The 15,367-nt window shown below is 48.5% G+C and overlaps 2 protein-coding genes and 1 long non-coding RNA gene across 3 annotated transcripts; 1 reads left to right on the top strand and 2 right to left on the bottom strand.

Annotated features, from left to right (window-relative positions):
- Positions 1–375: 375 nt before the first annotated feature.
- mstna (myostatin a) lies at positions 376–1,975 on the bottom strand (the record flags this gene model as incomplete). The annotated part of the gene is made up of 3 exons (XM_084454095.1): positions 376–756; positions 977–1,344; positions 1,651–1,975. The coding sequence occupies 3 exons, from the start codon at positions 1,973–1,975 to the stop codon at positions 376–378; spliced, it is 1,074 nt and encodes a 357-aa protein (XP_084310221.1).
- A 603-nt stretch (positions 1,976–2,578) lies between these two features.
- Positions 2,579–3,407, top strand: LOC311321470. The gene is made up of 2 exons (XR_014630898.1): positions 2,579–2,698; positions 2,823–3,407. It is a non-coding gene; the product is annotated as an uncharacterized lncRNA (long non-coding RNA).
- A 722-nt stretch (positions 3,408–4,129) lies between these two features.
- ftcd (formimidoyltransferase cyclodeaminase) lies at positions 4,130–15,251 on the bottom strand. Its single transcript, XM_084453619.1, has 14 exons — positions 15,053–15,251; positions 14,675–14,858; positions 14,205–14,333; positions 13,654–13,742; positions 13,247–13,426; positions 11,098–11,235; positions 10,879–11,010; positions 10,431–10,492; positions 9,698–9,824; positions 9,285–9,445; positions 9,069–9,113; positions 8,650–8,788; positions 7,933–8,028; positions 4,130–6,626 (listed from the first exon to the last, which is right to left on the bottom strand). The coding sequence occupies exons 1-14, from the start codon at positions 15,104–15,106 to the stop codon at positions 6,543–6,545; spliced, it is 1,620 nt and encodes a 539-aa protein (XP_084309745.1). The 5' UTR covers positions 15,107–15,251; the 3' UTR covers positions 4,130–6,542.
- Positions 15,252–15,367: the final 116 nt, after the last annotated feature.

Here is a 15,367-nt window from a genome sequence, read left to right as displayed (position 1 = left end):
CTACTGTGACACAACTATATGCAACAAAAACAAACCAGAAAGATCCAGTCCCTCTATTGGGAGCCTGGTCCTAAAACACCCCATCCAGTAAGAGATGCTACTGCTTGATTTCTGGACTTAGTAAAGACAAAAACATCGACAGAAACATGTTGTAAATGTGTAATATACAGTACATCTGTTACAAAGTCACTAGAGACGTTGTTATTGAGAAAAAACAACTGACATAATGGAGGTATGAGAGACATCGTAGCCTCATTAAACTGCTTCATGGGTAACAGGTCATCATTAAACTGCATCATGGGTAACAGGTCCTCATTAAACTGCATCATGGGTAACAGGTCAGAGCCCTCCTGGGCGGCGCGCCGGTCAGACCCCTCAGGAACATCCGCAGAGGTCCACCACCATGGAAGGGATCTTGCCGTAGATGATCTGCTCCTTGCGGTTGAAGTAGAGCATGTTGATGGGAGACATCTTGGTGGGGGTGCAGCAGGGCCCGGCCGAGCCGCGCGGGTTGGCCTTGTTCACCAGGTGGGTGTGCGGGTACTTCTGCAGGTGCATGTACTCACACTCTCCAGAGCAGTAGTTGGCCTTGTAGCGTTTGGGGGCGATGACCCAGTCCCAGCCGAAGTCCTCGAAGTCGACGGTGAGCTGGTAGTGGCAGCAGCGCATCTCGGAGGAGTCCTCGTCGCAGTGCAGGCCGGCATCCCTCCGGGACCGCTTCCCGCTCTCCACAATCTTCATCTCTATGAAGGGTTGCTGGGAGCGACAACACGGATCAAAACAGCATTGGGTACTGCATAGCCTACTGTTATGGTGTAGCCTATAGGCCTACAATACAACATCATCTGGTTAAGATGGTGGGTTATGACATTTCTTTATATCTCTTAACTTTCTGAAGGTTCACAATTAGATAGTAATCTTAGTATTTAGATAAGCCTTGCAGGTGTGCATTGTGGTGACGCCTGTAGTGACTCACCAGGCCTTCCTCTCCATTCTCCACTGAGGTCACGGCCAGGTCCTCTCCTTTCGGGTCGTACGCATTGATCTCGATCCCATAATTGGTCTCTGGCTGACGAAGCCAGGTTTGAATGAAGTGTTTAATATCCACACTTTGCCACGAACTCGTTCCAGCGTCGACGTCTATCTTCAGAGAGCGGGCGCGTATGCGGACCAGCGTGTTCCCCGCCTTGCCTGCTTTCAGATGAGAGATCTGCAGGAACACCGTGGTGATGGAGGCGGACGGCCGCAGGTGAACCCACAGCTGAGCGCTTATTATCTTGTGAGGTTGAATCTTCTGACTGATGGCGAAGAAACAACAAGCCGGCGTTGCGTCTATGTGTTCAGCTAAAAGAAACATGAGACAGGTTAGGGTGCGTAACTGCAGGCTACACCACGGACAAAAGGTGAGTTAATAGGTTAAATGGTTGAAATGATACATGTGATCAAAGCTGAAAGTTATTGTAGATCTGGAACACCCAGACCCCCCCCCAGACCCCCCCCCGGTTGGACCGGTCAGCTGTTGCGCGCGGTGGCGCACGTGCGCACGGTGTGTCCAGCAGGACGCGGTGTCCAGATGAGTTCTCTTCACTAATGACATGCTATTCGACTTGGTTAAATAAAGATGAATGTAGTTAGTAATAAAATACTTACACTTCTTGGCCATTGTTATGATGGTTTCAGTGCTGGCATGGTCCTCGTCCTCCACGCGGTCGTACTGGTGCAGGAGCTGAGTGACGGGGGGCGCTTTGGGCAGCAGCTGCCTGATCATGTCTCTGCTGATGTTCGGGGCTTGTTCCAGCCGGAGGATGCTGAGAATCTGTGATTTAATAGTGCGGAGCCTCATGAGCCTGCTCTGCTCCCTGAACCCGCAGGTCACACACGGCTCGCCTCCCTCCACGGTCCTGCTTTCATTCATCTCCATGGCCACGATGGAGCCAAAGGAACCGAGCACAGCCAGATACAGAACAAACTGCATTTTGGCATTAACTTCTGAAGCTATTATAGAGCAGTCATGTGATAGCACACTAACACTAACTCATCTCCCCTCCTCCTTATCGTGTCGTTTAATTATATATATAAAAATAGGCTGGACTAGTGAAGAAAATGTTTTTGTTATGTTTTAAAGGGATAGAGACAGAGAGTAGATTGCTTTCATTGCACTGGAGGACAATTCGTCACCAACACTGAATTTAACGTGCACATGACTCTTTTGTGCATAGTCTAATCATATAATTTTAGTAGGACTCATAATTGTATTAGTGTGACTTTGTGTTTTACATTTTTAGTCATTTAGCAGACACTTTTATCCAAAGCATCGTACACTTGTGAGCTGGTGTTGTGGTTATGTGCCTTGCTCAACGGCACGAAGGCAGGCAATGATCGATGGGAAGTCACTTGTCAAGTGGCCTGGTCAAACTCGAACCATGCTTGGATTGGTATGATTGGACTTGAACAGCTCATGTCCTCGTGTTTGATAGGATAGTTTGGTATTAAAAGCATCACTAGAGGGCAGCCCAGACCGCCTGGGACTCCCTGTTCACCAGCCCCCCCAACCTGCCCTCAGTGAAGGCGTGTGTGAAGTGAAGGCGTGTGTGAAGTGTCAACAGTGAAAGCAGAAGCTCAAAACCAACAGTATCCTGGGATGTCAGAACTGGCACACCATGAAAGAACAGAGACCAGAGTAGGATCAGCCTGTGAGGTAAACATTTAACTTTCTCATCACTTTCATATAGTGTTATGGAATACATTTGCAAACAAAAATTGAATCCAGATGATGCCCCCCCGTACATGTGGACTTTCTCTTCTCCTTTCTTCCTCTACAGACCAGGTGCCCCTCAGAGCTTCAAACGTGACCTAGGAGGTCAGAAGGACGCAGGACAACAACAAGCATGGGATGTGTGGAGTCAGCGCCAACATGCTGGTCCAGGGACACCAGCCCAAAGAGACCGCATGAGAGCCTCAGAGAGACTAGCCTGGAGGAGAGAGGGGCGCTTGTCCACTCTGCAGAGAGACACACAGACAGCATGGAGGCTCCTGTGGATTCAGGGGTTGAGCAGAGCGAGTTTCCCTCTCCGCTGCAGGACTATGCTCAGAGGATGTCTGAGGAGATCGTTGCAGACGCTCTCTGGCTGTTCTCTGAGCTGGAGAGACGCTACAGAGACATCCCTTACATCGAGTGTGATGAGGAGACATGAATGTTGTCTCCTTTCTTTCTCAAAGATAAATCATGTTTTTGCGGTAGACTGTTATCTGCAGCATCTGACACCAGGATGTCTTTTCTACCCTCTCAGCGTAGTGGGACAGTTCTAGTTCCCCCCAAAGCATTATTGTAATAACATACTTTCATGCTTGTGAAAAGATCTGAATTTGTATGAAATAAATTAGTGTTGGAAGGTGGCGTAATCCTAGCGAGCTCTATCCTTCATTTCCCTCAAACTGTTCTATTCTCTCTGCTTGTTTCTGACTGTTAGTTTTATATGTCTATCACACCTGCTCTACATATAAATATATATCTGTCTATAACACCTCTACAGGATTACCATGGCATGGTTCTACGGTGCCTTAGTCTGTGGACAAAACAGAAGTTACTCAGGGTCACTTGTGCCTACAGGTTATGTCAACATTAGCTTCAAGGCTACAGAGCAAATAAGGGTAACTCAGCACAGCAGCTTGTGGAGCATATTTACTCAGGATAAATCAGTCAGTTTTCTTCGCTGCTGCTGCTACTTACAGACTTGAAGTGTGCCACACAAATAACTAAGGTCTTCATCCAGGCTAACACAAATGTTCAATTGGACAAAAGCAAAAGCGACCAAGTTACATTGTGAAGGTTGCCATTCTGTCTTGCTAATTAGCTTCATACAGCAGACATGGCTGCCTTTATAGACGTCTTCTGTGCAAATACTAATCAGTTCCCAACTGCGCGGGCGTGTGTTCCATTGGTATTTTATTTCTGTTGATTAAAAATTACCTTACTGCTGTAGGCAAACACAATAAAGTATATATCTCAATAATAAAGTATCTATCTATCTATCTATCTATCTATCTATCTGTCTGTCTGTCTGTCTGTCTGTCTGTCTGTCTGTCTGTCTAGGTCAATAGTTGCCATAGGAGACAAAATACACCATGATGACATAGTAATATTTTATTGTGATTTTCCAGTGCTGTAACATGGATCGCCCACACAAAATAGTATAGAGTTCAACATAGAGAAACACAGCTTTAAGAAGAACACGTTGATTTAATTGATCTGAATCTGTTTTGGATAAACTAAAGAGAACCAACATGAGTAGGCTGTGGTTCTGAGCAGTGATGTGGGTAAAGGTTAGGGTTCTGAGCAGTGATGTGGGTAAAGGTTAGGGTTCTGAGCAGTGATGTGGGTAAGGGTTAGGGTTCTGAGCAGTGATGTGGGTAAAGGTTAGGGTTCTGAGCAGTGATGTGGGTAAAGGGTTAGGGTTCTGAGCAGTGATGTGGGTAAGGGTTAGGGTTCTGAGCAGTGATGTGGGTAAAGGTTAGGGTTCTGAGCAGTGACGTGGGTAAAGGTTAGGGTTCTGAGCAGTGATGTGGGTTAGGTTAGGGTTCTGAGCAGTGATGTGGGTTAGGTTAGGGTTCTGAGCAGTGATGTGGGTTAGGTTAGGGTTCTGAGCAGTGATGTGGGTTAGGTTAGGGTTCTGAACAGTGACATGGGTAAAGGTTAGGGTTCTGAGCAGGGATGTGGGTAAAGGGTTAGGGTTCTGAACAGTGATGTGGGTAAGGGTTAGGGTTCTGAACAGTGATGTGGGTAAAGGTTAGGGTTCTGAGCAGTGATGTGGGTAAAGGTTAGGGTTCTGAACAGTGATGTGGGTAAAGGTTAGGGTTCTGAGCAGTGATGTGGGTAAGGGTTAGGGTTCTGAGCAGTGATGTGGGTAAAGGTTAGGGTTCTGAGCAGTGATGTGGGTAAAGGTTAGGGTTCTGAGCAGTGATGTGGGTAAAGGTTAGGGTTCTGAGCAGTGATGTGGGTAAGGGTTAGGGTTCTGAGCAGTGATGTGGGTAAAGGTTAGGGTTCTGAACAGTGACGTGGGTAAAGGTTAGGGTTCTGAGCAGTGATGTGGGTAAAGGTTAGGGTTCTGAACAGTGATGTGGGTAAAGGTTAGGGTTCTGAGCAGTGATGTGGGTAAAGGTTAGGGTTCTGAGCAGTGACGTGGGTAAAGGTTAGGGTTCTGAGCAGTGATGTGGGTAAAGGGTTAGGGTTCTGAGCAGTGACGTGGGTAAAGGTTAGGGTTCTGAACAGTGACGTGGGTAAAGGTTAGGGTTCTGAGCAGTGATGTGGGTAAAGGTTAGGGTTCTGAGCAGTGATGTGGGTAAAGGTTAGGGTTCTAAGCAGTGATGTGGGTAAAGGTTAGGGTTCTGAGCAGTGACGTGGGTAAAGGTTAGGGTTCTGAACAGTGACGTGGGTAAAGGTTAGGGTTCTAAGCAGTGATGTGGGTTAGGTTAGGGTTCTGAGCAGTGATGTGGGTAAAGGTTAGGGTTCTGAGCAGTGATGTGGGTTAGGTTAGGGTTCTGAGCAGTGATGTGGGTAAAGGTTAGGGTTCTGAGCAGTGACGTGGGTAAAGGTTAGGGTTCTGAACAGTGACGTGGGTAAAGGTTAGGGTTCTGAGCAGTGATGTGGGTTAGGTTAGGGTTCTGAGCAGTGATGTGGGTAAAGGTTAGGGTTCTGAGCAGTGACGTGGGTAAAGGTTAGGGTTCTGAACAGTGACGTGGGTAAAGGTTAGGGTTCTAAGCAGTGATGTGGGTTAGGTTAGGGTTCTAAGCAGTGATGTGGGTTAGGTTAGGGTTCTGAACAGTGACGTGGGTAAGGGTTAGGGTTCTGAGCAGTGATGTGGGTTAGGGTTAGGGTTCTGAGCAGTGATGTGGGTAAAGGTTAGGGTTCTAAGCAGTGATGTGGGTAAAGGTTAGGGTTCTGAGCAGTGATGTGGGTAAGGGTTAGGGTTCTGAGCAGTGATGTGGGTTAGGGTTAGGGTTCTGAGCAGTGATGTGGGTAAAGGTTAGGGTTCTAAGCAGTGATGTGGGTAAAGGGTTAGGGTTCTGAGCAGTGATGTGGGTTAGGGTTAGGGTTCTGAGCAGTGATGTGGGTAAAGGTTAGGGTTCTAAGCAGTGATGTGGGTAAAGGTTAGGGTTCTGAGCAGTGATGTGGGTAAGGGTTAGGGTTCTGAGCAGTGATGTGGGTAAAGGGTTAGGGTTCTGAGCAGTGATGTGGGTTAGGGTTAGGGTTCTGAGCAGTGATGTGGGTAAAGGTTAGGGTTCTAAGCAGTGATGTGGGTAAAGGTTAGGGTTCTGAGCAGTGATGTGGGTAAGGGTTAGGGTTCTGAGCAGTGATGTGGGTAAAGGGTTAGGGTTCTGAGCAGTGATGTGGGTAAGGGTTAGGGTTCTGAGCAGTGATGTGGGTAAAGGGGTAGGGTTCTGAGCAGTGATGTGGGGGTTCCAGCGCAGAAGGTCTTGTGTGTTCTGACCTCAGCCTCTCCTGTGGGCGGCGTCCAGCACGGCCCCCGCGGCCTCCCTGGCCCTCAGCCTCTCCTGTGGGCGGCCTCCAGCACGGCCCCCGCGGCCTCCCTGGCCTCCTGGAGCAGCTCCTCGGCTCTCTGCTGAGTCTGCGCACAAAACACAGCGACCATCTCACTACAGCCGGATCCTCTCAATACGCTACATGTGTGATTACTTAGGTACATGTGTGATTACTTAGGTACATGTGTGATTACTTAGGTACATGTGTGATTACTTAGGTACATGTGTGATTACTTGGTTATGTGTGTAATGACTTAGGTACATGTGTGTGATTTGATTTGATTTATTCATACACACTCATAATGAAATCATATATATATATATACATAGGTATTCTCATGTGTGAACCAGGTCTCCCGAGAAAGCTATTGAAAGCTTATATTACTTAGGTACGTGTGTAATGACTTAGGTACGTGTGTGTGATTACTTAGGTACGTGTGTAATGACTTAGGTACATGTGTGTGATTACTTAGGTACGTGTGTGTGATTACTTAGGTACGTGTGTGTGATTACTTAGGTACGTGTGTGTGATTACTTAGGTACATGTGTGATTACTTAGGTACATGTGTGTGATTACTTAGGTACGTGTGTGTGATTACTTAGGTACGTGTGTGATTACTTAGGTACATGTGTGTGATTACTTAGGTACGTGTGTGTGATTACTTAGGTACATGTGTGATTACTTAGGTACATGTGTGTGATTACTTAGGTACGTGTGTGTGATTACTTAGGTACATGTGTGTGATTACTTAGGTACGTGTGTGTGATTACTTAGGTACGTGTGTGATTACTTAGGTACATGTGTGTGATTACTTAGGTACGTGTGTGTGATTACTTAGGTACGTGTGTGCGATTACTTAGGTACGTGTGTGTAATTACTTAGGTACGTGTGTGTGATTACTTAGGTACGTGTGTGTGATTACTTAGGTACGTGTGTGTGATTACTTAGGTACGTGTGTGTGATTACTTAGGTACGTGTGTGTGATTACTTAGGTACGTGTGTGTGATTACTTAGGTACGTGTGTGTGATTACTTAGGTACGTGTGTGTGATTACTTAGGTACGTGTGTGTGATTACTTAGGTACGTGTGTGTGATTACTTAGGTACGTGTGTGTGATTACTTAGGTACGTGTGTGATTACTTAGGTACGTGTGTGTGATTACTTAGGTACGTGTGTGTGATTACTTAGGTACGTGTGTGTGATTACTTAGGTACGTGTGTGTGATTACTTAGGTACGTGTGTGTGATTACTTAGGTACGTGTGTGTGATTACTTAGGTACGTGTGTGTGATTACTTAGGTACATGTGTGAATACTTAGGTACATGTGTGTGATTACTTAGGTACGTGTGTGTGATTACTTAGGTAGGGCCTACGTGTGTGTGATTACTTACAGCTGTTCTGAAGGACTCGTCAGAGATGTCTTTGAGGTTGATGATGACATTGTAATAGGCTCCAAACACAGCAGTCTCCAGGGCCTTGGCTGCTACCTGAACAACACAAGAAACCCACAAAAGACAATATCAAGACAAAACCACATAGCTAGCAATCTATATCACATGTTTGTATGTCTACTGCAATAATCTATATTTGATACATGAGACATATTCAGTTCAGTTCAAATGCATGAACATGTTAGAATACTGCCCCAAAGAGGGTCCCAGTGCGTCATAAGAGGCTGGTGGACTACATGTCCCATAATGCTACAGGCCCCAGCCTCATGTCCCATAGTGCTACAGGCCCCAGCCTCATGTCCCATAATGCTACAGGCCCCAGCCTCATGTCCCATAGTGCTACAGGCCCCAGCCTCATGTCCCATAGTGCTACAGGCCCCAGCCTCATGTCCCATAGTGCTACAGGCCCCAGCCTCATGTCCCATAATGCAACAGGCCCCAGCCTCATGTCCCATAGTGCTACAGGCCCCAGCCTCATGTCCCATAATGCTACAGGCCCCAGCCTCATGTCCCATAGTGCTACAGGCCCCAGCCTCATGTCCCATAGTGCTACAGGCCCCAGCCTCATGTCATTATGTTGGCCCTATGAGCAAAAGTCAACTAAGCATTCAAATATGCTTGCAATGAGTCCACATGCAGACAGGGACAGTCTCCTACCTGGACATCAGACTTGCAGGCCACGTTTCCATAGAGCACCATCTCTTTCAGAGCAGGCCACAGCAGGCTGACGCGTTCAGCCAGAGACAAGGGGACCCCAACGGCCTTCTGAAGACCCTCCTGCATGGCCGCCTCCCTCCTGGAGAGAGAGAGGAGAGAGAGGAGGGAGAGGAGGGGAGGAGAGGAGGGGAGAGAGGAGGAGGGGAGGAGAGAAGAGGAAAGAAGAGGGAGAGGGGAGGAGAAAAGAGGGAGAGTGGAGGAGAGGAGAGGGTGGAGAATGGAGAGGGGAAGATTATGATAGTGACAAGTTGATGAGTTGAGGTGGTGGCTGGCCAGTAGATGGCGCTATATACTTTATATATATATATATAGTGCACAGCTATTCCCGTATCCAGCGCAGTCACCAGCAGGTTCATCACCTTTTCACTTCCTCGGTTGTGTTTCTGGGCATTTTCAGTGCAGCCTGAAACAAATATAACAGAACAGATGAGCAGTTATGAATGAGTTAAGACCATAGCTCATACCAAGGTCATTGTAGATAGATAGATAGATAGATAGATAGATAGATAGATAGATAGATAGATAGATAGATAGATAGATAGATAGATAGATAGATAGATAGAGAGCTTCTCCCCATGTAGGTGCTGAAGGCGGTCGAGTCCTCGTCCACCATGAGGAGCAGCTGGTTCATGGCCTGGTGGAACGGAGGGATCAGCCTCCTCATCTCGCTGTCCAGGCTGTCAAACTGCCTTTTCCCATAAGTCATCTGGCCCACCATGGCTCCCAGAGCAGCCCCCTGAACACACACACACACACACACACACACGCACGCACACACACGCACACACACACACACACGCACACGCACACGCACACGCACACGCACACGCACACACACACACACACACACACGCACACGCACACGCACACGCACACACGCACACACACACACACACACATACGAATGCACACACGTTAGACACAGCTTTCTTCCACAGCTCTGCGTGTGATGGATCCCTGGACATGGATGCCGAGGTGAGGGCGTTACCATGGCAGCGATGGCGGCGGAGACGGAGCCCCCCCCCGGCGCGGCGGTGCGGGCCCCCACACTGAGGACGAACCCCCGCAGAGACAGAGACACCAGACGCTGGTCCTCCCCAGCCTCCACCATGTACCTGCACACACACACACACACACACACACACACACACACACACACACACACACAGACACACACACACACACTCACACTCACACACACACACACACACACACAGACACACACAGACACACTCACACACACACTCACACACACTCACACACACACTCACACAGACACACTCACACACACACATATACACTCACTCACACATACACACACACACTCGCACACACACACACACACACACACACACACTCACGCACGCACGCAGGCACACACACAAACACACACACACACACTCACACAGACACATATACACTCACACGCACACGCACACACTCACACACACTCACAGAGACACACTCACACACACACACACACACACACTCACACACACACACACACACACACACACACACACACACATTGGGTCACAGCATGGTGAATGAATGGGGTGGGTCACAGCATGGTGAATGAATGGGGTCACAGCATGGTAAATGAATGGGGTCACAGCATGGTGAATGAATGGGGTCACAGCTTGGTGAATGAATGGGGTCACAGCATGGTGAATGAATGGGGTCACAGCTTGGTGAATGAATGGGCGTTCATGTGGACTCACTCTATGATCCGCTCTTTGGGCTTGAAGGGCCCCAGTGAATCAAGCCCTAGTTTACTGATGACCTGCAGGACAGAGGAGAGACACATATATTATAGTTAAAACATATTAAAGACGGAGAAAATTAAATAGAGTTTAAGGAAAGAGCAAGCAAGGAGAAGGTGAGAGGGGCAATTCATGAGAGAGAATATGATTCTACAGTCACTGAATCGCTGGAAGAGAGCTGAGAGTTCTACTGTATATGGTTCTCTGTGAATCAACTCTACTGTAAATGGTTCTCTGTGAATCAACTCTACTGTAAACGGTTCTCTGTGAATCAACTCTACTGTAAATGGTTCTCTGTGAAACAACTCTTCTCTATATGGTTCTATGTGAATCAACTCTTCTCTATATGGTTCTGTGTGAATCAACTCTTCTCTATATGGTTCTGTGTGAATGGGTGTGTCCTCACCAGTCGTAGCTTGTGCTCCTCCTCCACTATGAAGAGCTGGTCTCTCTGGATGTAGAAGTCAGCGCAGGCGAGCAACGCCCCCAGCGGGAGGAGGCCCACAATCTGGGACCCAACCACCGGCAGGCTCAGCTCCTGAGGAGCAGAGGAACCACACCAGCTGTTCATCAATCTGCTGTGCAGAAATGGACAGGATTGACAGCTGCTGAAAATGTCGCCTACCTTGGCTATCCTGCAGACCTCCTCGTAGACAGTGTGGACTGGCGTCAGCTCAAAGTCCAGGATGTTGGTGGACACCTGAGCTATGTTAGATTCTTCCAGATACCAGCCCATGCCCTGGACTGTCTTCAGGAGCCCCGGCTAGAATACCAAACGCACCCGCATGTTACCAGGCCACCATATTCAGTAACAGTCAAGCAATGAGTGAAGCCATTTATAACATGAGAGAAGTCTAGTTGAAGTCTATTTCCCTGAGAGAAGTCTAGTTGAAGTCTACTTCCCTGAGAGAAGTCTAGTTGAAGTCTACTTCCCTGAGAGAAGTCTAGTTGAAGTCTACTTCCCTGAGAGAAGTCTAGTTGAAGTCTACTTCCCTGAGAGAAGTCTAGTTGAAGTCTACTTCCCTGAGAGAAGTCTAGTTGAAGTCTACTTCCCTGAGAGAAGTCTAGTTGAAGTCTACTTCCCTGAGAGAAGTCTAGTTGAAGTCTATTTCCCTGAGAGAAGTCTAGTTGAAGTCTACTTCCCTGAGAGAAGTCTAGTTGAAGTCTACTTCCCTGAGAGAAGTCTAGTTGAAGTCTACTTCCCTGGGAGAAGTCTAATTGAAGTCTACTTCCCTGAGAGAAGTCAAGTTGAAGTCTATTTCCCTGAGAGAAGTCTAGTTGAAGTCTACTTCCCTGAGAGAAGTCTAGTTGAAGTCTACTTCCCTGAGAGAAGTCAAGTTGAAGTCTACTTCCCTAAGAGAAGTCTAGTTGAAGTCTACTTCCCTGGGAGAAGTCTAATTGAAGTCTACTTCCCTGAGAGAAGTCAAGTTGAAGTCTATTTCCCTGAGAGAAGTCTAGTTGAAGTCTATTTCCCTGAGAGAAGTCTAGTTGAAGTCTACTTCCCTGAGAGAAGTCTAGTTGAAGTCTACTTCCCTGAGAGAAGTCTAGTTGAAGTCTACTTCCCTGAGAGAAGTCTAGTTGAAGTCTACTTCCCTGAGAGAAGTCTAGTTGAAGTCTACTTCCCTGAGAGAAGTCTTGTTGAAGTCTACTTCCCTGAGAGAAGTCTAGTTGAAGTCTACTTCCCTGAGAGAAGTCTAGTTGAAGTCTACTTCCCTGAGAGAAGTCAAGTTGAAGTCTACTTCCCTGAGAGAAGTCTAATTGACAAAATGAGAAGCACATGAGTGATGTGTCCCCTCCTACCTGGCCCTTCCCTCGGCCCTGCTCCCTGATGTCCAGGTGTGTCCCCTCCTACCTGGCCCTTCCCTCGGCCCTGCTCCCTGATGTCCAGGTGTGTCCCCTCCTACCTGGCCCTTCCCTCGGCCCTGCTCCCTGATGTCCAGGTGTGTCCCCTCCTACCTGGCCCTTCCCTCGGCCCTGCTCCCTGATGTCCAGGTGTGTCCCCTCCTACCTGGCCCTTCCCTCGGCCCTGCTCCCTGATGTCCAGGTGTGTCCCCTCCTACCTGGCCCTTCCCTCGGCCCTGCTCCCTGATGTCCAGGTGTGTCCCCTCCTACCTGGCCCTTCCCTCGGCCCTGCTCCCTGATGTCCAGGTGTGTTCCCTCCTACCTGGCCCTTCCCCCGGCCCTGCTCCCTGATGTCCAGGTGTGTCCCCTCCTACCTGGCCCTTCCCTCGGCCCTGCTCCCTGATGTCCAGGTGTGTCCCCTCCTACCTGGCCCTTCCCTCGGCCCTGCTCCCTGATGTCCAGGTGTGTCCCCTCCTACCTGGCCCTTCCCTCGGCCCTGCTCCCTGATGTCCAGGTGTGTCCCCTCCTACCTGGCCCTTCCCTCGGCCCTGCTCCCTGATGTCCAGGTGTGTCCCCTCCTACCTGGCCCTTCCCTCGGCCCTGCTCCCTGATGTCCAGGTGTGTCCCCTCCTACCTGGCCCCTCCCTCGGCCCTGCTCCCTGATGTCCAGGTGAGGTGTCCCCTCCTACCTGGCCCTTCCCTCGGCCCTGCTCCCTCCTACCTGGCCCCTCCCTCGGCCCTGCTCCCTGATGTCCAGGTGTGTCCCCTCCTACCTGGCTCTTCCCTCGGCCCTGCTCCCTGATGTCCAGGTGTGTCCCCTCCTACCTGGCCCTTCCCTCGGCCCTGCTCCCTGATGTCCAGGTGATGTGTCCCCTCCTACCTGGCCCTTCCCTCGGCCCTGCTCCCTGATGTCCAGGTGTGTCCCCTCCTACCTGGCCCTTCCCTCGGCCCTGCTCCCTGATGTCCAGGGCGACCCGGTGGGCCTGTTCCTTGGTGCTGAGGAGGTTCAGGTTGTACGCAATCAGGAACTTGCGCGCGCCAGTTGCCGTGGCTCCCCACGATGGTACGAACGTGGCGGGACCGTAGTCAGGGGCCCACTCTTCCTTTTTCAACTACACACACACACACACACACACACACACACACACACACACACACACACACACACACACACACACACACTACTCCATGTAATACATACAATGGATCAAATACAACATCTCAGTATCAAGGAGGAGTATTAATAATAAATAATTTAATATTTATTTTAATAATACATTTAAATAAATATTTTAATGACAGTTTGTGAGTAAATGTTGAATAAATGTACTGGTCTCACTTTCTCAGGCAAGGCCTCGTACTCTCCTGCCCGGACGGAGGGGAGGGACGTCCTGTTCTCCTTCCGAGCTGCTGCTCCGTACAGATACACTGCAGATAAGTATATAGAATACCGTATGTCATGATAACAGATAAGTATATAGAGTACCGTATGTCATGATAACATTAGTATATAGAGTACCGTATGTCATGATAACAGATAAATCTATAGAGTACTGTATGTCATGATAACAGATAAGTATATAGAACACCGTATGTCATGATAACAGATAAGTATATAGAATACCGTATGTCATGATAACATTAGTATATAGAATACCGTAGGTTATGATAACAGATAAATCTATAGAGTACTGTATGTCATGATAACAGATAAGTACAGAATATAGAGTACTGTATGTCATGATAACAGATAAGTACAGAATATAGAGTACTGTATGTCATGATAACAGGCAATACCAGGAAACTCTGAAGAGATCCTGCAACTTATAAACTGCTTTTCTAGTGATCATAGTTGAGTAACAGGATTAAACACATCTGAGATTAACCCACCAGGAACGTGCAGCACTTCCGTTAATCGCTGGGCGAAAACGTTGGCACAGCTGATACAGTCGTCCATGGTTACGCCCTGGACAGGGATGAAGGGGCACACGTCCATGGCTCCCATCCGCGGATGCTCTCCTAAACAATAACAAGAATAATAATAATAATGATAATCCTCTCCTATACAAGCAGATTTATTAGTCCATCTGAACAACTTAACATCGGTGGCGTCACGGTGAATGATTACCAGTGCGCCAAACAAAGAGGTCTGACTCTCTGACCATTCAACCTTTTTAACAGAGTAGCTTTGACCTTAGTTCTCCAAAGGGTCCACATTGTGCCAGGGTCGCGTGAGAGGGGGGTGAGGGCAGTTTTCAGACTCTAAACCCTTCCTATGTCCCTTCCTATGTCCCTTCCTATGTCCCTTCCTATGTCCCTTCCTATGTCCCTTCCTATGTCCCTTCCTGGTCTGAGCTAACCTGAGTGTTTGGTCATGTCTATGAGGGGGAAGGCGGCGCGCGCGGCGCTCAGCGCTCCCTCTACCACGGCCTCGGGGGAGCCCACGAAGGTGTAGACGGTCCGGTTGGTGGAGGAGCCGGGGTCCACATCCAGCAAGCTGCAGCCCTCAGTGCCGGAGATGGCGTCTGCAATCGCATCGATCACCTGCGCACACAACAACCTCAAATCAACTGTTTTCTTAGCCACTGTCATTCAACATGATGTGAACATAAGCTACTGTTGTATTTTGTGCAGAAATATGTATTTTTCTAGAATATTAACATTTAGCTGTAACTTTTGTCTCCTGATACTCTGAAAGGACTGATCAGCTGATCCCATCTCATCCTCTCACACTGTACCTCTTTGCTGCGACCTTCTGAGAAGTTGGGAACACACTCCACCAGCCGCGCCATGTCAGAGTCTCAGGGCTGCCAGGACCAGAATCACATCAACTACAGGAAGAGACACTTTCTCTGCTCCGCCAACTCTCTCTCTCACACACACACACACACACACACACACACACACACACACACACACACACACACACACACACACAAGCAAATATCCACTGGAACTCTTCAACCCTCCTCCCCACCAAACCACACATGGGTCTTTCTGAAATGCTGGCTGAATCATTAACCCGCCGAACACACTGTTCGACATCTAGGTCG

Source organism: Borostomias antarcticus (assembly GCF_949987555.1).
Source record: "Borostomias antarcticus genome assembly, chromosome: 19".
NCBI classification, from domain to species: domain Eukaryota; kingdom Metazoa; phylum Chordata; class Actinopteri; order Stomiiformes; family Stomiidae; genus Borostomias; species Borostomias antarcticus.
Note: the sequence above shows the minus strand (reverse complement) of the source record. Positions and strands in the feature narration are given on the sequence as shown.

Excerpts from the sequence above, each read along its gene's own strand:
- ftcd (XM_084453619.1), bottom strand. The coding sequence starts at position 15,106 with ATGGCGCGGCTGGTGGAGTGTGTTCCCAACTTCTCAGAAGGTCGCAGC. Across the intron at positions 11,236-13,246 it reads AGGGCCGAGGGAAGGGCCAG|CCGGGGCTCCTGAAGACAGT; the intron begins GTAGGAGGGGAC and ends TTGGTATTCTAG. Across the intron at positions 6,627-7,932 it reads ACGAGTCCTTCAGAACAGCT|ACTCAGCAGAGAGCCGAGGA; the intron begins GTAAGTAATCAC and ends TTTTGTGCGCAG.